The sequence below is a fragment of the Talpa occidentalis genome, unplaced genomic scaffold (assembly GCF_014898055.3).
Source record: "Talpa occidentalis isolate TD23 unplaced genomic scaffold, MPIMG_talOcc4v2.1 talOcc4.10, whole genome shotgun sequence".
Classification (NCBI taxonomy): domain Eukaryota; kingdom Metazoa; phylum Chordata; class Mammalia; order Eulipotyphla; family Talpidae; genus Talpa; species Talpa occidentalis.
The window spans coordinates 95,648,415-95,671,622 of NW_023600993.1; the positions used below are offsets into that span (position 1 = coordinate 95,648,415).

Consider the following 23,208-nt stretch of genomic DNA (forward strand, 5'->3'; position numbering starts at 1 on the left):
AGCAAAGGTCACTGATGCCCACATAGTGCTGGCATCTGTGGGTCTCTGGGGTCGGGACCACCCAGCATCCACCCAGAGAGTGACTACTTGAGGGCTCGAGTGGATGCGTGCTGGCTTCAGAGCTTTAAGTCAGCAGCTATTTTTAGTTTTTCTATATATGGCTAGGGGAGGAATGAGGACTCTGGGGGTGGCAGGGAGAGGGGGCTGCCTAGAGACTTACTAGGGTTTGGGAGGATGGAGCGCCTTTGCCTTCACCACTTCCACTCCCACAAGAGAACCGGAGAGTTTGACTTTCAGCCCCAATGACAGGTGTGGAGGAGGGAGAGGTCTGGGGAGGCAGGCGTGACGGGGCTTCCATGAGCAGGCCAGGTCCAGTCATTTTAGAGCAGGGATCCTCAAACTTTGACCATGACCGACAGTAAGAACTGCCTTCTACACCACCCCCACGTGTATTCAGGCACGTGTATCCACTTACAAGTATACACAGAGCTTTATCCGATTCTCTGTGAAACACACTGATACTTCTCGACTCCATTCCATGCCATGCTTTCATTTAAAAGGTGCAGATCAGAAGCTACCAGATTGATTTTGCCAGACCTCCAGTTTGGGAGGCCTTTTTCCACAGCAATTACCTTGCAGCCAAAGCGGGGAGGGAGGGTAGGAAAAGGGGCATTTGCCCAAGAGTTCTCCAACCTGGGCAGAAGCTGCAGGCCTCAGACCTCTGGCTTCTGCGCACTCTGTTCTCTCCACCCGCAGCGCTCACCTCCATGCTGTCACCTGGCTCACTCCCTGCTCCAGGGTCTGTTTGCCACTTATTCCAGGAAGCTTCCCCGAATGCCTGAATGCGAGAGTGGGGTTAGCTGCAGGCTTCCTGCTCCCTTAAGGCCCTGTACCCATCTGCCTAGCACCCAGCAGCACACTAATGCAAGTTCTGTCACAGGCAGGGGCCTGCTCATGTCACACTCCCCACAATGCACAGTCTATGTGGTATTGGCTTCATAATAACCACACAATAAATCTTCAGCCAGTGAACTAATGATAGTTAATGATAATAGCAACAGCCATTTATTGCCTACCCATTTATCCCATGAAATATCTTAGTAGAGGTTCATGTAAATCCATTTTAAGGACGAGAAACTAAGACTCCAAGACATTAAAAAGTACAGAAGGGCCAGGGGAAAAACTCAGGGCTGCCGAACTCCCAACTCTTCCTAAGCACACATTCTTATTTGCCCACGTTCCCCTCAGTGCTACCCAGGAGGGGGCAAAGGGTAGGTCCTTAACGAACCCTCAGGGAACTGATGACAGGTTGATTAAAGACATTTTCCGAAGCAGTGGCCACATCTAATTTTGGAGAGTGGCACCTCTTGAGTGGCTTGGAAGAGAGGATCTGTGAAGTTTCTAGGGCCCCTGGATGTGGGGCCTTCTCATTTGGGAGCAGAATCTGGGCTCTGACAAACCAGAGGTGCAGGTCTTCTGTTTACCTGGCCTGCAAAGTTCCTGGGCACACCTGGGGAAAACCCCACAGTCCTACAAATCCTGTGTGATCTGGCCCATGCCCATAATTCCCTGTCAACCCTGCCTGTTCCCCTCGCTCACTCTGTTCCAGTCTCCCTGGCTTTCTTGCTGTTCCTCAAACCTACAAGCCCAGCTCTGCCGCTCAGTCTTTGCAGTCACAATTCCTCTTTATCCCCTTGCTAGTCCTCCCCATCCTGCTTTTCAGATCACTCTATCCAAAACATCCCTCTCTTCCTGCTCTGCTCTTTTTTTGGTAACACTAGAAACTTCTGGAGATAGCGTATATGCTTGTTTTTTGGTTTATTTCTATCTTCCTCACTGGACAGAGAGCTCCCTGAGGACTTTGCTTGCTGACTGCTCCGGCCCTGGAACTCTCTGTGGGATGTGCTGACATGTAATAGGCGCTCTGTCATATTGGCTGTGTGAATGAATGGTTCCCCCCTTTAGATATACTGGGGGATCAGTCCAGTTTCCCAGAAAGGTGTGTGCCTGTGAATCCCATCCAATCCCCCCCACTCATACACCCCCCCCCTTAGCTGGGTGGGGAACGGAGGAAAGGAACTCTTGGCACAGATGTACCACGGACCTGGTATACCGGGAGCTGACGCCTCGGAAGCATTCCAGGATCAGCTACATGTTATAGTTGGAGAAACTGAGGCTGGCTCTCTGCTCATCGCAGTGCTAAGCACAGTGTCCGGCATAAACCTCTGGTGATTGAATTGCACTGAACTGTAGAGGTTCAGCAAATGGCTCAAGGTCAGCGAATTAGAAAGTGTGCAGCCAGAATTTGTCCTCAGCACTGCCCAGTTCCCGCCAGTGTGGTTGCCATGAGCCCACAGAACCGCAGGGACATGACCCCATTACCATCCAGACGCATTTGAGAGCCAGCCTCCCCCAAATGCCCACCAGCCGGCAATCCAGACAGGAGTCGCTCTCTGGACCTCAGCTGAGCCAGCCTTCACGCTCGGCTGGTACATGCCCCTTCCTGCACCCCCCAGCCCACTCCTGACTCCCCATGTCCTGCCCCCTTCATAAGGAGGAGAGAACAGCGGCGACTATAATATACTACAAATGCCTCCGGATGTCAAATCTATGTTTTCAATGAGCCTCAGTTTTGAGTTAACTGTGTCAGCTCCTCCACTTTATGGAGATTTCATGGGATTCTCCTGAGCTGGAAGGAGCTTGAATGGCCATTTAAAGCAAAAGCCGACAAACTTTCTGGAAAGAGTCAGATAGTAAATATGTTGGGCTTCGTAAGCCAAGGCAATGTCAGGGATGTTATGTAGAGACTTTCACACCATTGTCAGGTCGCAAATAGTATTCTTTATATTTTTTTCGAACATTTCAAAACGTAAAACCACTCTCAGCTCACAGATCATACAGGAATAGGCGGCAGGCTCTCTCGATAGTTTGCAAACCCTGGATTTAAAGCAAAACATCTAAACTTTAACATGTATTAAAAAATGCCCAACAAGCATGTCGGCACTGATTTCCGTGCCCACTCTCAGAGCTGAGGACTCGGAAGGTCCAGGTGAGGCCCTGGATTTGCATTTCTAGCTGGTGGGTGCTGCCTGTCCACTACCTGCATTTGAGAAAATACTGATTTTCTAAAGCGCTCTCTGGACCTCAGCTGAGCCAGCCTTTTCGGGACGAGGAGACTGAGACCTAGAAAAATGATACACCCCGTGGACTAGTGCTGTCATCTGCTCGGCCACTTCCCAGGGCGGTTTTGCCACAGAAAACTTCTCTCCATTTCCATAACCCGCTGAGGACTCTCAAGCTACGGATCCCTTTCACACATTCTTCCCTCTCCCACCCCCACGCTCACAAACACAATTTCCCATCCAGACCAGCCCAGAGTCCCCTGTTCTCGATCATTCCAGCCCTCCTTACCTCTAACTGCTCGTCTACCACCGCTCAGTGTAAACTTGGGTATAATTGTCTGCACCCCTATCTTTGAAGTCCTGGGCTACCCCTTATTTCCCTTTATGTCTAACCCCTTCTACAATGCCTGGCAAGTAGGAGGTAGCAGAAATATACACTGAACAATTGGGCGGGTGGGTGCCTAGGTGGGTAAGGGCATGGGTGGGTGGGCAGATAGACACTGGATGAATGAACAGAACCCTCCATGATCTGGGCTTGAAAATAAATGCCACGGCAAGGCTGAAATTAGACCCCATTCTAGAGCACAAGGTAGAGTCTGCGCGCCAGCTGTTTACCTGACACACCAGCAGTGGCACCAGGTCTTGTGGAATGTGTGTTCAATGAGTGTGTACAGGGCACTGAGCGTTCCTGCCCATCCTCTCACATTTACTGACAAACAGATGGATGCTGAGAGCAGGCAGCAGCGCCTGGCCAGAGCCAGTAACTTATCCCCCGATCCCACCCACCCTCCCAGTGCCCTCAGCATCCCGCCCCCCACGCCACTCTGCAGACCCAGGCAGGGCTCACCTCCGTCCGCGTAGGTCTCGGTGCCATAGCCGTCCTGCAGGCCATTGTTCCAGGTGCCCTCGTACTTGGCGCCGCTGCTGCTGCTCTGCCGGATGCCGTAGCGCCCCTTGAAGCCGTGCGTCCACTCGCCCTTGTAGAGCCAGCGGCCCTTGGTCTCTATGCCCAGCCCGTGCCGCTTGCCCTGGCTCCAGTAGCCCTCGAAGGTGTTGCCGCTGGGCCAGGTGTAGACACCCGCCACTTCAAAGCCAAAGTTCCAGGAGCCCGAGTACTCGCCCTGGCCCTTGGGGCCGGTGCACAGCCCGTGCCCGTGGGCCTTGCCCGCCTCCCAGCCCCCGCAGTAGGCCCCGCCATCGTCAAAGTCAAAGCGGCCTCCGCTCATGTCATCGTAGCCGCCGACAGCCTCGCGGTCCTCCAGCTTGCGGGTGAGGGCGGGGGCTGCTGCCCCCGACGCTCTTCAAGCAGGGTCAGGGCTGGGCCCCCCCGACTCACCACGGAGCCCCAGGACTGGGAAAGCAAGATGCCACAGGAGGCGGGCAAAGCCCAGGAGCCAGGTCAGCACCGGGGCGGCTGGTCAGTGCCATGCCTGGGAGGCCCGCGCCGGCCAGGGGCGCCGGCCAGCGGGGAGGAGGCAGGCGGGAGGCGAAGATTCAAAGTGTCCACGGTGTCCCGGGGCTGGCTCCCACGGAGTCCAAGGGAAAGACGGTGTGATCCCTTTAAGAAGCCCAGGGAAGGGTGGGGGTGGAGGATCCCCAGTCTGTTTCAAAGAGGGGAGACTTCCCTGGGGTGCCAGCCCCCTCCCAGGCGGGCTTCCTCCTCGGCTGCCCCGGTGGGTGTGCGGGCTGTCGCTCTCCCTGCTGCCCGCCCCCTCTCCAGTCCTGCCCTCCTCCCAGACGGAAAGGTCAGTGTTGCCCTAACAAGGCCATTGGATCTCGGAGGCTGCTCCCAAAATAACCCCCCGGCCGCCCAGCCTCCTTCCAAGCAGGAGGGGTGTTTCCAGCCCCAGGGAGTGGCCGGAGGAGGAGGACCGGAGGCTGAGACGGAGCAGGCTGCTGGGCCATTCGGGGGCTCCTCTTGCCCGGGGGAAGCCTGCCTTCCACCCTCAGGGTACCCTGGGTCTCAGGGGAAGGAAGCCGCCAGGGTAATCAGGGGCAGCAGGGGAGCGGAGGGACAGGGAACACCCCGTGCCGGGACACTTACAATCTCCCGGAGCGCAGAGGCTGGCCAAGCTCAGCGCCCCCACCGCACATGCCCTGACAGGACCTGGGGCCACAGGGCACTGCCAACCCCATAAAGGAATCTGGTGACCTAAAGAGAAAGGAACGGGCAGGGTTGACATCGGCTTTTGAAAGCAGAGGAGGGAAGTGAGAAGATGAGGGGGGCGGGTCTGGGAAGCGGAGACGCCTGAGCCCAGTGCCCAAGCACACCCCCTAAGTCCCTGCATCCTGGGGCAGCCCCGGAGAACCACCACGACCGGCACAGACAGATCGGCTCCCTTTGCCGCTGCAGGGCGGGAGCCTGCCCTGTCTCTGTCTCTGAGCCTCGGGGCTGCGCTGGGGCGGGAGGGGGAATGAGGTCTTCTCAGCAATACCCACAGGTATTGTGGCCTCTCCGAGCTCCCTCGTGCTGCTGTCCTACGAGGCCACACTTCAGACAGCGCTTGGGGCAGCGTCGGGAGTGAAGGGACTGGGGATTCCCACCAACTCCAGTAAAGGGACAGAGAAATCTCCCTGACAGGAAGCTGTGGCCTGGGCTAAGGACTGGAAACCCCTACCCAGCCAGCCTGGGCACAGGAGTACAGAGCACAGAGTATAGAGAGATCCTGGGAAGGGTGGGGCCAGCAAGAAGAGGAAGCTCTGTGTGTGTGTGTGTGTGTGTGTGTGTGTGTGTGTGTGAGAGAAAGAGAGAGAGAGAGAGAGAGAGAGAGAGAGAGAGAAGGGGAGGATAGGAAGTAGGGTAGAAACACTGAAAAGCAAGTGGAAGCACTTGAGAACATTCCACTATTATCTGCCTTGAGGATCCTCAGGGAGACCCTGATGTCCAGGGTGGCTGTCACAGGCCACTGTCACTGCAGAAGTTTCGTTCTTGCTTCAGAACCCGATAGAAAATGTTCTCTCACTTCTTCCCACTGATTCCCGGTTCTTACTAGTCTGCTCCTTGTCGTTCACAGCCCCCCACCTTCTAGGGCTCCTTCTGGGGCCACGTGCCTCCACCAGCCACTACGCAGCCTCTCAGCTCACGGTCGCTCACTGTCACTGGCTGTCTGCGAGGCGGACAGGCACAACCAGTGGGTAAAGACTGTATCCTCCGGGGTTTCCCGCCACCACCAGCCAGGCTGACAGCCTGCCTGCTTCGCTGTTCATTTCTAAGGACACCTCAATGGTCCCCCCTCGGCTCCCACCCCCACTTCTGCTTTTGCCAGGTCTCACCAAGGTCTTTGGAGACTCAGCAGTTTCTTCCCAGCTCTGTTCTCCAGGGGAGAGGAAAGAGCATCTCACACAGGAAGCTGGAGGAGCTTAAGTCGCCCAAGTTCAGTACCGTTCGCACTAACACCAGGCAAATCAATCTCGTTCATACGTCTAGGCTCCAGGGAGCTGTTCTGCCTGTGCACATTTAGCCTCTGTTCATCTGCATGGCTCCCTGTGGTGGCCCTACCAAGGTGGGGGGCGGGGTGCACATAAGATGCATTTAGAACTTAACAAACACCAACCGATTCTAGCGACCCTCCTGCTTCCACCATGGAATCAGAAGGTTCCAGAAGATTTGCTCAATTGTATTCTTTTTAAAAGTGTCTCAGACAAATCCAACTTTCATCCCTGAGTAAGAACTGTCTGTCTTCAAATTAAGAAACTGATTCTTAATAGCATTTCCAAATTAATGAGTCCATTTATTTACCATAGGCTACTACGGAGGGTAGGGAGTTGTGGAGTGAGAAATGTATCCAAACTGCAATTCTACCCAGTTCTGTGTGGCTTGGACCAATTGTTAACTCCTCTAAATCACAAATTCTCCATCTGTGAAAGTGGCTGTCTCCAGACCTCATTACTATTAAAGATCTCAGTATCTACCTTACACCACTGGCTGAGGATGACATGAGTTAATACTGCAACTTAGGACACACTAAACATTTAACAAATACTTAAAACAAATGTTTAAAACAAATGTTTACAAATATTAATACTATTAATATTTTACTCACATAAGTATTTTTTTCAATCCATTATGCTTAATAAGAGTTACCAAAGAGTGAGGAGCGTATCACCCCAAGTCTGTCTATCTCCCCTAAATCTCGACACTGCAGCGCTCGTTTCCTCCCAGCAAGTGTTTACTCAACATTACCCTCTGGTTTTAAACATTAGCCTCATGCTTGAAACTGCTGATCTATCTTGTCAATAAAAGGACACGTTGATTCCTTAAAGGTGCGAGAAAAGACTTTGCCAGACGTGGCACTGACCTTACCTGAGATTTTTCATGAGCTCTGGCTTTTGCCTTCCCTTTAAGGGAAAGGGAGACCTCTTGTGGCCCGCTGTGCACCACAGCGGATTTTCTTTAGGAACCAAGTTCTGAGGGAAGGGCATTCACTGGACTTGGAATGGACTTGCAAACGGCTTTGAAGGTGGCTGTCCCATTCTTTCCCCGGGTCTCTTCTCGCTCCAGGGGTCTTTGTTATTTAGTGGGGAGGTTGGCGGGGAGTGGAGGCAGTACTTGTTCTATTTTCTTCTTAGAAATTTCTCAAGCATCACGGCTTCTCGGAGAGTCTGGAGGGGAGGGAACTGAAAATCCAGAACAGAAAGCACTGCACACTGAAATCCACTTGAGTTTTCCTCTGTCATTGAGGACTCGGCTGAAGGCTGGTCTCTCCAGACAAGTTTCCAGGCTGTGGGTGGGTCCCACACATTGGCTTCTCCTCCAAACTTTTTTGAAGCAAGGATTACCTTCATTCTCTGAAAATGCATGAACACCTACTAAGTGATGGCACTTAGGCTGACCTCCCCTTGTATGCCCAGTGGCTGCACATAGTGGGTGCTCCTCATCTTTCCTTCTCAGCAGTATCTGGGAGCGGACAGCTCCCTTCTTGAACTGCTTTTGCACCTGAATCCTAGAACTCCTGTCAGAGAACCCCTGGAGCAGCATCACTGGCTTCTCCTACTCAGTCTTTTGCTGAGTAGGACATGCCCCTGACATTGGGAGTTGAGGACTCCCGGATAATCTGTTGTGTGACAGATTATCACTTCCTAGGTGATTTTCTTTCATCACAACTGAGTCAGCTAACATCCATACTGATGGCTTCGAAGCCCATTATCTCTCTCCCAATCTCGAGTCACATCTCCCATCACTAACTCAGCTTCTCTAGGTGAGACCGAGGCATCTTGCATGGGACAAGAAGAAAAACCAAACTCCCAATTTCCTTTCTCAGATCTGTTCCTTCAGTCAAATCCCAGATCATTTAAATCTTTGCAGTCACCCTTAAATCTAACACCCCATATCCAATCCTGTAACAAACCCCTTCAGGCTCAACTTTAAAAATAATTCCAGAATCGGGCCTCCCCGGTGGTGCAGCGGTTGAGCGCTGGGTTGCAAAGCTGCCCGCAGCCTCTGCGGTGCCGGTTCGATCCCCGGCTGCTCCCCGGCCACCAGAGGAGGGTCCCACATGGCGCGCAGACCTCTCCTGCCGCCCGCTGCTCCCCTCAGCAGTGTACCTCGGTCCTTCTGCCTGCTCTGCTCCCCGCTCTGGCTCTGGTGAATTCTCTCACCCTCCCGCGCTTCTGACTGTACCCAGTGCTTGTATAAACAAACAAACAAACAAAACAAAACAAATAATAAAATAAATAAAAAAACATGCCTCTATAAAAAAAAAATTATAAAAAAAAAAATAATAATTCCAGAATCCATCACTGCAGCACTGCCCGGCATCTCAGCCACCAGAAACCATGGCCTAGTTTACTGCGGTAGCCTCCTAACCACCCTTGTGCATCCCCTTCCCCCGCTCCCCAATTAGTCTGCACACTGTAGCCAGTACTCTTTTTAAAAGACGAGACTTATAATCCATCCCAATTCCTCTCCAATGGCTCCTTCTTCAAGGTGCTCCACAATCTGGGCAGCTCTGCCTGTGCTGTGACCTCACCCACTTCAACCACACCAATATCCTTTTTTTTTTTTTCTTTTGAACAAGGGAATGCTCTTCACCCCCAAAATCCACATGGCTCACTCCCTCCCTTTCCTCAGGACTCTGCTCACATCACCATCTCTTCAGAAACTTCTCTGACCACCCCAGTAAGATAGCAAACCTCCCCTTGTGCCAGCCCTGTCTCCTAACCCTCTTCACAGCACTTACTCCATTGAGGACAGAAAGGTGTTCTATTCCCAGCACCCAGTAGAGTACAGCTGGTGTGTTGTAGGCCTCTGATATATATTTGTTGAATAAATGTTCAATGGTTAGTTACTGAAGGCACGTCAGGATGGTGCTTTTCAAAACATCAGAGTAAAACACCCTCCTGCAATCTATAATCTGAATCCATTTTCCAGGATGTATTGATTGGTTCAGTAAGTTGCACTGGCAAAAAGGTCAATGTCCAGATGAGATGCCCTTATTACACTTGGCCTAAGTGGGATGAGCTGCCATTGTTAGCTCCAGCTTTGTGTTCTGAGGAAGTTTTCCACTGAGATGTGATTACTTACAGCTGATTTCCAGGAACCTGGCATGGCTAAGCGCTCATCTGAGTTTGGACTCCAGCAGGTTACCCAACCATTGGAACTCTGTCTTTTCCACCTTGACTCCCTTCCTGACAGCCTTGCAAGAACAACAGGCATCATTTTTCCTTCTCTGGTGACTGTCTAGTTGGTAGACAGAATTGACTAAATAACCAGACCACTGGTTTGAAAGCAAACTAAAAAGGACTTAAGAGACTTGGGAACTACCTTAATTCATGTAACATGTTAAACCCAATTTATTCCATTACTCTCATCAGAGGTGAAAGTGGGCTCATTGGTACTTTATACCCAGAAGCTCTCAAATAGCCCAGATTAGTGGTTCTCCAAATGATCTCAAGCCGATCTTTCAACATAGCGCGGTGAGAACATTTTCATCATAGTAACATTGCTTTCATGCTCATTCTCATTAGTTTTCCAGAGGCCACATGACAGGCAACATCCTAAGTTGAATGCAGCAGCTGCCACCAGAATCTGTGTTCTATTAAGCCAAACATTAGATTTGCAAAAATGTTAAAGCAATGCCACTTTTCTCCTTAATATTATAATTTTTCAACTGGAAATGTTAACAGGCAGTAGGTTTTTAAAAAATGAATACCTAGTTTCAAAGCTTCCTAGCTTTAGTTTCTAACGTGATAAATAAAGCCCACATAAACAAAGGCTCTTTGGGATCCACAAGTGTGAAGTGTAGCAGAGTCTCGCCGCGTCCTGAGACAGCGCTTCTGAGCCCAAGCCTTAGATGAATCCTGGGCCTTCTGTTCCTGGTAGTCAGCAGCCTCCATCACTGTTTCTGGTGCGATGACAGCGCATTTTGTTCTCCTGCTCACGGCAGCCTTCACATGTTACTGGATCCATACTAAGCTAGTAACTAGCAGGGGTCTCTCACAAGTCCAGATTTTCTAGTAAATGTCCTTCCCAACTCTCCAGGTACACATGACTCTGGTGAAGCCCAGGTCCCACCGTTAAGAATAAACTTTAATGTTTGTGGGGTGTTTACTCAGAGTAACAACTGAGTTTATTATCTAAATAAAACAAACTTTGTTAACATTGTTAAAATAGCTGCACAGATATCACCCCATTTGGTGGGTATGCTTAAGATGGTCTGAATTAAAATGCAAGTTATTTGACATCTGCAAAATCCACTTTGGAGTCACGTAAACAAGACAAGAACTCCTTCTCCAGCTGAAATTGGGGGCTTTGGGGCTGGATGATCAGAAATACTGAATACAGCATCTATAAAACCCCTGTGGAGGTGCTGGGCTAGGAGGGTCATCCAAGGAGATATCTATCCAGAACACGTGAAACTGAGGCACAAGGTCCACATTATAATTGCCAAAAACATGCTGACAGTATTCGAGTGCCAGAGATGGAGGTCATTACCAAATAGCACACCCCCTCCCTCCAACTGAAGCAGCCCCCAGCCAGTGGTTTCTTAAAGGAGAAACTTCACGTGACACGCCTCAGGGTGAACAGCACCAGCAGGGGTTTATTTAGTGATGGTTAATGAGTCTCTCAAACAATACAGGGCAGGCCAGCTAGTTTTTATTCATATTGAATCTAAACCTTAGATCTCTGGCTTAACAATAACGTAAGAAACCTTTAAAGACACAATAAATCTTGCGTTAAATCAGAGATGGCTTAAATCAGTCATGTCACTTCTAATATTCTGGGCTGGCCACTACAGCATGACAAATGTTCAGTCCAGTCACAAAACCACATTGCATTTTCCTTGGCCACCAAATCTTAAGCACATCTGAAAAATGCACTGTTTTTACAAAGGCTTTACCAAATACCCACTGCTACCAGTCAACAAGTTTATCGTTTCTTCACCCCTCGAAACATTAGTAAATGAGAGGGACTTCTCTTTGATCTGCTTGCCTTGATGGGTATATAAGAACTCAGAGAGTAAGTTTAAAGAATGGAGATTAACTGAGATGCCAAGAAAAGTTTTTATTGCAAGCACAGTGAGCAGGAGGAGATGTCTTCTCACGCAAAGTGGCCGCAGGTCTGCCATTATTAACTACATCTCTCTGACAACCCTTCATTGGTTTAAAGCATATTAGTTAGCTTCCTGCTATCAGGTGTACATCATTTCTGCCATGTGGGACATTTTCTTGGGAATATACAAATAATATTCCATGTAGCCTGACAGGTCCTCAATGGTCACATCATCCACATAGACTCGCGCTTGCTCAGAACAGGAGCGAGGGGAGCCAGACAGAATTCTCGTATGGAGCGACTGAGAGTAGTCCTCAAGCGTGGATCTTCGCTCTGGGGCCAATGGAGGCACGTTCTGCAGGCCTGAAAAGGAATACACTTCCATATCGTGCCATCTCTTACATTGGCACTCCTTGCCTATGCATGCACATGGCTTGCCCTGGTTTAGCTGGGAAACGGATTGAAAGTCAGAGAGATCATTGGCCTTGAGACTTGCTTGGGAGGCTTGGGTAGCATCAGGGGAGTCTTCCTTCTTACTCTCTGATGGAAGCCTCGGAACCGAAGTTCGCAAAGGCTCAACAACCGCCCCTGTGTGATTAGTATCGAGAGAAGCAGAGCATTCTCCTGCATGGAACTCTTTAGGGGTTGAAATTCCCAGCCCACTGCTGCCATCAGGGGAGTCAGTCTGGCTTTTGTGCTTGAGCTGGTTGCTGGAAGAAGAAGCTATTGTACTGCAATGTATAAACTTTGGAGGATGAAGGACAGGAGACTTAGAACGTCGACGGCGCTGGGTTCTTACTGCTCCTCGGGAAGACTTTCTTGTAGACCTAAGGAAAAAAAACACAAGATGTTGGGGTACAGAACTCTCCTGAACCGATTCTCCATGAAAGTGGACCACCTTCAGATTTACTGGCTCTGAAGTGACAAACTACACAAGGCAGGACAGCTTGTATATTCACATTGAATCTAAACCTTATCTGCGTTTGCCCCCATTTTCAAGCTACCTACTAAGTCTCTATGTATCAAAAACTTCAACATCTCTTTATTAAGTAGCTACATACACAGGTAAGCTAACGGGTAATTTTTAACTGAATCACGTGGGCCAGGCAGAGTATCTACTGTTCCGAGCTGTGGTTTGGGAGCCTCTGGCTTGTGGATCTGGAGGAAGCACCCTGCACTGATGATTTAAACTGATGTACAAAACCTAAGCACTGCGCCCTAGGTCCTGAATACCATGACCATATCACTGTGAGGCTAATGCCATGATCACTGCCCAGGGCAGCAGATCAGGGGTCATTTCTATCACTGGTAACAGCTGACACACAGATTTACACTCCCTGAAGTTCTCAGGTATTGGGAATTATCAGACACACTATATAACCTTTTGTAAAATATTTAAAGAACTAAACAAAGAAAAAAGACACTCAAAACTGCCAAGCAAATGTGAAAATATAACTTTAAGAAATAAAGCTTTACACATGAAACACAGATGGGCTAAACAGCAGAGCACATAAAACTAAGGGAGAGTTACTGAACTGGAAGATAAATCTGAATTACTCAGAAGTCAGTAAACTGCAGTCTACAGGTCATATCAGTCCACTATCTGCTTTCGTCCATGAGCCACAGACACCAGGCGAGGGTGACCCCTTCACCCATTTTCCCCTCCACACTGCCAGCAGGTGCACCACACCACTGTCCAGGGCTCATGCAGGCTACCATCTATCTACACACTGGGGCTCTGCTGGGGGCAAGCGCGGGGCACTGATAGGAGAACCTCAGTTGAGAGCCAGGACAGAATCTGGGCGACACTGAGACAAAAAGTGACCCTGCCACGGCCCTCACCCATCCACCCTGCCAGGCCAGACATTTCATCCTGACACTGTCAGTCACTGAACACAGCGTGCCCACCCACCATGACCAGGCACGCAGGGCAGGGCAGGAGTTTTCTCCCTGACAGCAGCACATACACGATATCCTTAGATCTTGCCTCTTGGCCTCCAAAGCCTAAAATATTTACTATTTGGCCCTTTTACAGAATAAGTTTGCCAAGCCCTGACCTAGAAGGCAGTAGGAGAGGCCTGTAAGACAGAATGGGAAGTCTGGAGTCTCTAAGAGAAAGAGCACAGAGAACGGACGACAAGTGACTTTTGAGGAGATAATGGGTAAGAAATTTTCTGCATTGATGAAAGGAGAGATCTACAGATATAGGGCACTGAAGCAGGACAAATAAGAAATCCACTTCTAAACTCACTGCAGGCAAACTGTAAAATACCAAAAATAGGAGCATCTTAAAAGCAGTCAGAGACTAGACAGATCATTTCCAAAACAACAATCAGATTGAAAATAGGCTTTTCAATACCAACAATGAAACCAGAAAACAATGAATACCTTCAAGTGTTAAGAGAATTTAACTTTCAACCTAGAACTGTGGCTGCGAACATATTAAATTAGGTATGTCTGTCAAGAACAAAAATGAAATGGACATTTTCAGATAGGGCAAAGTATCTTTACCAACAGGACAGGCTATACAAATCCAGATGGCACCATTCAAATTTATTCTATGTGAAGTTATTGCATAATGCAGAGGCCCAATTTACAAGTTACAGACCTGAAGGAATTCCTGAAGGAAGTGCTTTCAGAAGAAAGTGATCCTATACATAAGGCCTGACATGCAAGAATGATGAGCAAAAAAATTATGAGATCAACCTAAATAACCTATTGAAGTGGTAATAAAATAGGTTAAGTAAAACCTAATTTGTGAGATTAAAAAGTAGGAATAGAACTAAAATACTGGGCAACTAAACCAAAGAAGTCAGGAAGTCATAATAAAAGGATTTCTAAGGAAGAGGGTTAAGATATTTTGTCTTTATTAAGCATGTATGCAAGAACTGCAAGGCTAACTACTGAAAGAACAGAAATAAGGTACGCCATCCCCAAGCCAGCAGAAGGAAAACTAGTGGGGGGAAAAGCAAACAGACCCATTTCAAACAGTGTTTTAAAGGTGGGAGAGAAAGTGGAAAGAGAGGGAAAAGCAAAACAGAAAACAGCAAGACAAGATAGCATAAAGGTGAAACAACAGAAACAAGTCCAAATGTATCAATAATCAAAACAAATGTAAATAACTAAATTTAGGAGTTAAAAAAATCTATTAGGTTAGATAAAACAAAACTATACCTAGCCATAGGTATTTTTATATGAGACAGACCTAAAAATTTTAAAGACAGAATGTTTGAAAGTAAAATAGAAAACTACACACCAGGCAAATACTAAACAAAGACAATTGGATTAGCGGTATTAAGCCCAGATAAAATAGATTTGAAGACAAAAGCCATTTGCGGGATAAAGAATGTCACTATATAATAAAAATCTCAAATTACTAGGAAGAAAACATTCTAGAAACGAGCTATTAAAATGATCCCTGAAAGTATAGTCTTAAGAAAACAGTCTAAACGGCTATGAACCGAGACTGTTTGAACCTAATAAAATAGCTTCAAAATGCAAAAATATAGAAGGTAAGGGGAAAATACACAAATTTATTCCCACCGGGGCAATTTCAACATACCACTGTCAATTACTGATAAGTCAAGCTGACAAAAATTTTTTGTGAAAAAGATTCAAATACCATTTAAAAGTTTTATTTAGTGGACTTATATAGAACCCAGGGGTGAGTAGAGATGATTTGTTCTTCTCAAACATATGCAGAACATTCATGAAAAATGACTATGGGCCAGGCCACACAGCAAGTCTGGGCAAATTCACACTTGAGGAGCATAGGTCTTCTCTAATTTGGGGGTCTTAGGTTCTATACCTAACACATTCTTTCCTGGATGGATACTCAGGAGAGAAAAGTCAGTAATATTTTAAGGTATTGAGATAAAAACCATCTGCAATAAGAAGCGCTTACCCATGCCAACTGTCTTTAGATGCACACGCAGTTTTAGGCTTGCTATCATCTGCTGCTGTTCTGACCGATGCTCTGACGCTGGTGCCTTCTCCCACAGACAGAGACACTATGGACCTGAAGACGAGCAAAGTTTACAGTTACAGGAAACTGTGAAAGGAGAACTTACTGCTCTCACCAGCTGAAATACAACTTATATGAATACTTCAGTTTTCTTTCTAGTTGGGTTTCTCAAAAATTGCTCAGCTTTGGTATAAATTTTCCTCCAAAATAAAATTTAGAGGATCCCAAGAAGCCCACAGTTTTATAAGTCAAAGAGTGATTCTTAAGAATAACCAGCAGCAGGCTATAAATAGACCTTTAGGCTGTTTATCTGGGGCAGATCAGGCCTCATGTCCAGGAAGAATGCTAATGACACTGACCACTTACTTTATGTGAGCAAATCAGAGCCATGGGAGCTAAGTTCAGGCGCAAAAAAAACTTTAGGAGAATCAATCTAACTTGAAAATGAGTATTTTCAAATATTATGCAACTGTTGGGAAAATAATTTTCACAAGTAATAAACTTGAAATATTACTCAGAATTAAATCCTTGCAGTTTAAAATTACACGAGTTCCCTGTGAAGAAAATTTTCAAAGGCAGGAGAAAAAGAATTATCTATAATCTCACAACCCAGAGATTACCAACATTAACACTTTGGGATAAATCTCTCCAGGCCTTTTCAATACACATACACACACTATTACTCATGCTGTGCTATTGAAAAAAATCCTTTACAGACATTAATCTAACGTAAAAAGGTATTAAAGTAAAAGGTAACTGGGAATAAACTAAGTGTCTAATAATAGAAATACTGTATTATATAAATTATGGCCATACAACGCAATGGTAGGAAATTATTAAAAATTAGTGTATAAAGAACTTTTAGTGGCATGGCAGTAGGGATATACATGTCTATACACATTATTTTTCAATTATATAAAGAATATGGTGCTATGTGAAGAATGTCAGTAATTACCAGCCAGTGGTTATGGTTAAAAACTGATTTTTACTTTCTGTTTCTGTGAATTCTTCTGTGGCAAGCATGTATTACTTTTTAGTCAGATAAAAAAAGATTATATGTTTTATATAAATATAGAGATTTATCCTGATAAGACAAATACCATTATGAATCAAAACCTGTTGAACAGGATCATACTAAATTCCTAGCAAGGCTTGTTTAGTTTATGAGTCAGTACCTCAGATGTCCCATTTGTAAATCAGCAACAATATGAAACAACCAGAAATATATGAGACACCACACACAAGTCTTTTTTCCCTTAGTCATGCTAATGACTCACATCTTCTTCTTACATTTGGTTTTCACAAATGTTCTCCACTACCTCTTCTTTTTCTATAATTTTACTTAAGACATATCATATGCCACAATTACACTGTATTCAACCACATATTATAGATATTTTGAAAGTTTTTTTAATGTTCCAAGTCATCCTAAGAGGTACTGAAATGGCTTAATTTTATGTTCCAACTTCTAAAACACCAGGAAAAACATCTGTAAATCAAGAGTTATTTATATGAATTCATACACGGTAGGATTTATGTGTGTGTACACATTCCAATTTTAAAGAATTTTATTTCTACACCAGAAATCACGAAGGAATATCCTATGACCACAATCTGGGCCAATGTGTTTCCGTTTCCCAAATGGCTTATAAAGCACTGATCAATTTCAAAATGAGCTGACCATGTAAGAAAAACCACTGAGAGGAAAAAGAAACTTATTTGAAGTGTCATGGAAGCAAATGTGAGCACCTATTAGAGTGACTGTGTGAACCTGTTAGGATAATACCTCTGGCCAGAATAGTACTAGATCAGCAGACAGCTATAAAAACAACTAACATCCATTTAGTTTTCACTACCTGGTATGCCAGGTGTGTATGCATTTCTTCATGTTGTCTTCAAAGTGCCACATAAAGGAATAGTTAAGAGCACCAGTTCTAGAGACAAATTGTCTGGGATTGAATCCCAGCTCTCCCACTTCTGATCAATGTGATGTTTAGCAAGTGACTTAATTCATCTAGGGCTCACCTGAAAGCTGGAATAACAGTGGCGCATACCTTCAAAGTTAGTAGTGAGGATTAAACAATGTATAGGGCGCACATAAGTCACAGTCTAAGGAATGGTAAGCAAGTAATTCATTTTAAGGATTATTATTCCTTGGTATGGAGTGTTCTACTCTGAGCTTCCCGTGTTTATTTTTCATTCAGGAAAAGAGTTATACTTGTATCCATTAAAAACGTGAGATTTCTTCTGGTTTGGGGTAAAGAATAGTGATGAGCAGAATTCTGCACACAACATTTTACAAAGGGTAAAATATTAACATTGAGACAGCAGCTGGTCTGCAGGTGCTCTAATTAGTTTGGCCAAAGGGTCCAAGATTATTGATCTCAGTAACAGAATCCTAATGAATAGAGGTTTCCATAGTGATAAGCTCAGCAATCAGAGCCCATGAAATCGACAATGTCTGCACAGATTTCTATTGAGCCAATTCACTTTTAGTGAAAAATACTATGATTCCCTAAAGATGTGTAGGGAATCCCTGATGGGACACTGCTTGATAATGTTTGATTAAAAAGAGGGGGGTGGTGAAGGAAAACCAAAACACCCAACCTTGGAGTACAAATTAGTGCTATTTTCAAAATTTAACAGAAGCATTTCTTTTATAAGTAAAAACAATGCTATACCAAATCTAGCAGGATGTCATACTATTAGCATTAAAATGTTCTAAGAATAATAAGTGATTTCAGAAGACAAAGAGCTCGTCAGAGGAAAGGCTATTTAAATCAGGTAAGCAATTTCCAAATACAGTATTACATATTTATTACCCTGATGCATCTACTCTTAATTTCTTGAAAGCAGTTTGTAGACTCTCCTCTTCCCCATCCTTGGCTTCGGATTTCATTGTGAAAGCTTTTACACACTACTATAGATGTTCCCGTTAATACTGAAAAATAAAATAAAAATAAAATGAGGAAAGTGAAAACAGGTAGGTTTACCAAAAGTATACCTGCTGTCGAACTCTATATTCCTAATTCTGTTTCTGCTTGTTGGGGAGTGGGAGGAGAAAGCAAAAAAGCAAATTTCTTTTCTAAAAGGAAGTTTCCGTGCTGATGATTAGGAGACTGTAGGTTTTTATTTCTTAAAAGGAGACAAATGATACCAAAAAAAAAAAAAAATGTGTATTTGCTATAGTAGAATTTAAGCTGTACAAAAATTGGATGCCAATATGATTACACAGTGGGAAACTAGATGACCTAAAATCAACACTAAAGCATACTTTTTAACAAGGGGGGAGAAGGGTCCTATCCAGTTGTAGAGGTCTAGAGACCAACAGACAAGACGATCTTTCCATCAGAAAAAGAGGGGTTGGGAGGTGGAAGCATAACATACAGCATTCTGATTCTTTAAAAGGCTACTGATCTGTCTAACCCTAAAATTTCCAGCTAAGTTTAACTTCATGACACATAAGAGCATTTCTTTAAAAAGCAATTCTGACCCAGTTATCAGATTCAAGAAGACATGCTTCAGAGAACAAGTTTACAAACATGTTTTAAAGATTACAAATTATGCCACAAGTTACCTATAAAGCTGATCTATTTTCATTTAATAGGTTTGAAGAATTATTAAACAAAACAATTTAATTATTAAATAAAAAAATAAATGAACTGCACTCGTAATTCAAAAAGATAAATAGTCCAAAGAGGCAGAATATACAAATTATTTTTCTATAGTTAAGCCTTTAAATGATCTCCACTTAATCATTTTACTCTTGATTAATGAAAGTTCTCCATTTCTTCCACCCCAATTTTTATATTTAAACAAAAAAAGGGGGTGAGGGGAGGGATAGAGGGAGACTGACCAAAGCAACAAGAAACACAGCATGAAAATTTGTTAATAAATTCTTTGAATCTAATGCCCCCAATTATTTTTTCATTCAGGGTAATAAATACCAAATCTTGAACAAAAAAATAAACCAGTACCTATGAACCTATCACAGGCAGTCAGAAAGAATAAAAGTAAAACAACAAATAGAAAATGGCAAGTTTTTGAAGCAAAGGATTCACCTTAATTTATTTCTAACTTGCTACCCCTAGCCCCATCCCCCCACCCTACACCCCCAGGCACTCTCAAAGGGAGCAGTGCCTCTATGGACTCTTGGACCCTCTCTGGTTCCATATCTGCTCATTTCTCAGGGGTGGGTTTGATGTTATTGTGAGATCTCTAATATTCCAAAGGTTAAGGTGTCATAATATGTAGTATCAGGAGCAGAAAAGAGAATCAAGGAATCCAAATCATTTGTTTCACTTACTTATGTGTAGAAGAAAGTATTTTAGGCAGATGTCTTTGAAAATAGTCTCCAAAGAATTGTTAGCTTTTACCTCAAGTTTTTAAGAAAAAAAATTTAAGTACACTCCCCACATGTACTGTGCTGATTTATTTAACCAGTAGATGAACTTGAGGAAACATTATCGATTCTATACTTCACGGGTCTCTCGATTTAGAGAACAATCTTCCCCGGATACACAGTAATACCTTATATACCTGGGAGAGGTAAGCTAAGATCACATAGTCTAATATTTTTGAAGCTCCACTACATCCATAAGGGTGCTATCACAGATTGTAAACAACTTCTTCCTGCTGGCAGAACTAAAGTTTGACCTGTATTTTTCCTCAATAACTTCATGACCAGTCAAATGCTGTAACTATTGGCTCTTAGAGTTAAAACCTCTAAGATTTTTTAACTCTAAGAGTTAAAAAATCCGCAGAGTTAAAAAATCCGCATACAACCCCTCTTCAGGCTTCCCTGGAAATCAGTACATATAAATATATGCTGCTGAATATTATAGGCAGAAATTCCTTCCTTCCACAAATATTTACAGAGTTCCCACCATGTGCTTTAGCACTAGACTGGAGGATGCTAGGGATACAGGGATGAACTTGACGCATACCGGGACTGGGAACCCCACTGCTGTAAGGACTGAACTCTCATCCCTGCCCTAACACTGTGCTGAGAAGCTCTGCACCCAGATATGGAACTTTTAATTACACAGTGCTAACTTAATAGCACTGCAGGTGACCGGATCACTCTAGACATTAAAACAAACTTGGTTAATATTTTCGTCAACTGAAAAGAACTATCATTTAAAAACCCAAACAGACCAAAATAAAAACTGGCTACAGACTGAAACTTCAGAAATGAACTTCCATCTAAACTATTTTCAGACTCTGCATTCTGATTACTCAGGTTCTTCCAGAGCTACATTAACTCAGAGCAAAGGTGAGTCTCAAGCATGGCCTGAAGAGCTAAATTGGAGCCTATTTGTAATTACCAGAGGCTTATTATGCCACTCTGTAGTCCCAGATCCCCATTCACTGAAATCAAGAGCTGTACAACTAACTTCAGGAAACCAAGGACTGGCTTGCCCTTCTGCATTAATATTAAATTTGTGGGAGCGATTCTTGATGTTTTAGCTGCACTGACTTATCGAGGTAGAACAACCTCCACAGAGACCAAAGCTCTGAAAGACCTATTTGAAGCTATTTTGCTTGAAGATCAATCACGAGCCAATTTAAGGTTGCCCGGATTTCCCCCAACTTTTCAAAAACGAGAAATTATTCATTTGTCCATCAAAAGGGCCGGTCTCTGGTTTTCCCTGACCACCAACGAGAGGCATGTGTCACACTCATTAATATCCTGCAGTTTTAACCAAAAACTCTTTCACCTCAAGCCGAGGTCCAACTTTGCAGGACCCTGAAAAGACCCGAAAATGATCAATAAAGGCCCCGCACGTCAGCGTGTCATCACAATGTTGAAGACTCAGACCCTGCCCAGCCCCAGGAAGCGGGGGCCCCGGGCACGAGGACCCCGGCCTCGGCTGCAACCCCCGGCCCCGGACGGGGCTCCCTCCTCCGCGCGCCCCTCTCGCGGCGAGGGCTGAGCAGCCGCCGGTCCTCCGCCCCCGGAACGCGGCTCGTCCGCAGGAGCAGAACCGGGGTTCGGGGGCCTCGGGGAGCGGGGAGCTGTCCAGGCCCCGCGTCGCCCGCCGGGGCCCCGGCTAGAAGGCGCTCCTCGGGGCGCTCCCGGCCCGGCGGGGCTGCAGCCGGGGCCGCAGAGGCCGCCGGGGCCCGGGGCTCCGAGCGAGCAGGAAAGGGCGGGAAGGGGCAAAGGGTGGCCGCGGAGGGCGAAAGGGGAAGCGGCCGCCGCGCGGGAGCGGGCGGGGAGCGGGCGGGGGGCGGGGCGGGCGGGAGCGGGCGGCGGCCGCGGCGGGCAGGAAGGCGGGAAGCGGCGGGCGCGAGCCCGGCGGGCCAGGCCGCGGCGGCCGAGGGGCGCGGAGAGGCCCAGCCCGGCCCAGCCCCGCAGCCAGCGCCGGGGCCGACGCGGCGAGGGGCGGGCGGGCCCACAGGAAGCCGCCCGCGGCCAGGGCGGCGGACACCAGGACGCGGCCCCGCGGCCCCTCCCCGCGGCGTCGGGACACTCACCTCCTCGCGGCGGGGGCGCTCCGGGGACCCAGTCCCGTCAGTCCAGATCGTCTCTCCCCGGTCGCCGCGCCTGACTGACCCGGATCCAAACCCGCGGAGGGGGCGGCCCGCGCCTCCGAGTCGCACTGCGCCTGCGTCCCTCAGGCGCGCGCCCCGCCCCCTGCTCATGCTCCTCCCACCCCAGTGACTCGGCGGCGCGTCAGGCGGCGGCTGCGCAGGCGCGGGGCAGCTGCCGCGCCTCCCAAACAGCACGAACCCGCCCCTCTCGGAAGCACGTGCGCCTGACGTCACTTCCTGTTATTCTCTCCGTTCCCTCCTCCTCCCGCCGCGGGTTCGCTCCCGGGCTCCGGGCGCGCCCGCTTCCAGCGGGGGGCAGGTGCGCGAGCGACGCTGTTCCCCCTCCGCGGCAGCGAGGTCGCCCTGAGTCTGGCGCCCTAGCCCGAGCCACCAAGACAGGGGCCTCTGCGGGTGAAGCCGGGGTGCGGAATCTTCGCGACAAGCAGCCGGGTCTGAGCGCGCGGCCGCAGCCGCCCGGGACCTCCCTGGACCAGCCGCCAGGAGTGAGCGGGGGTCGCGGGGCGCCAGCGTCGGGGGCCGGGATGGGAACGGGAATGCCTTCGCTTGTGATGCCCCTGCTCCTCTTAGTGCAGCTGCTGTTCCCTCTCCGGGCTTCAGTTTATCTGTGAAGCGAGGACGTTGGATTGTATCTTCGAATCTCTTTTTTTCCCAAGCATGAACTTTTCCGGGATATGGTGAAAATTATAGCCTCTCTTCACAGAGAAATGCACATGCACACCAACTTTTGCAAAGAGGTATAAGGCAGTTCCCCTCAGTAGGTGACTTTAGGTATTTTTCCGTTTGTGTCTCAGTTGCTTGCTCGGCAAACAGCGAAGGGGTGGTCAGTGCTGCAGCTGTCACCCCTCCATTGCAGGGACTGGCTCTGCTGATCTGACTTGCCTCCTGACCCTCCACATCCTGGCTTTCTGCCTGCACATTTCAGAGCTTTATGGAAAAAAAAACTGGCTTTCCTCAATGGAGTTGGTTCTGGGCCAACGCTAGGTTGAGGGTTGTTAGAGGGACCTAAACTATATCACTCCGCCCATCCTCCCAGTACCTCAGTTATAATCACCTAAGGAGACAGGCTGCTGAAAATT

General features: G+C 47.1%; 2 protein-coding genes across 5 annotated transcripts in view; both read right to left on the reverse strand.

The window, feature by feature from the left end:
• Positions 1-4,348, reverse strand: part of JPH2 (junctophilin 2) — a 49,852-nt gene extending 45,504 nt beyond the window's left edge. The window contains 1 exon segment of the mRNA XM_037499072.1: positions 3,970-4,348. Within this exon segment, the coding sequence (XP_037354969.1) occupies positions 3,970-4,348 (379 nt within the window).
• Positions 4,349-11,200: 6,852 nt separating this feature from the next.
• Positions 11,201-22,182, reverse strand: OSER1 (oxidative stress responsive serine rich 1). Of its 4 annotated transcripts, none has more exons than XM_037499086.2 (4): positions 22,055-22,182; positions 18,400-18,518; positions 15,518-15,631; positions 11,201-12,440 (listed from the first exon to the last, which is right to left on the reverse strand). In XM_037499086.2, exons 2-4 carry the CDS (start codon positions 18,474-18,476, stop codon positions 11,753-11,755), a joined length of 879 nt encoding a protein of 292 aa, XP_037354983.1. In that variant the 5' UTR covers positions 18,477-18,518; positions 22,055-22,182; the 3' UTR covers positions 11,201-11,752. The 4 variants fall into 4 exon arrangements, with proteins under 4 accessions (XP_037354983.1, XP_054553746.1, XP_037354991.1 ...); XM_054697771.1 differs by lacking the exon at positions 22,055-22,182 and adding an exon at positions 21,298-21,386; XM_037499094.2 differs by lacking the exon at positions 22,055-22,182 and adding an exon at positions 19,884-20,304.
• Between the last annotated feature and the right edge of the window lie 1,026 nt (positions 22,183-23,208).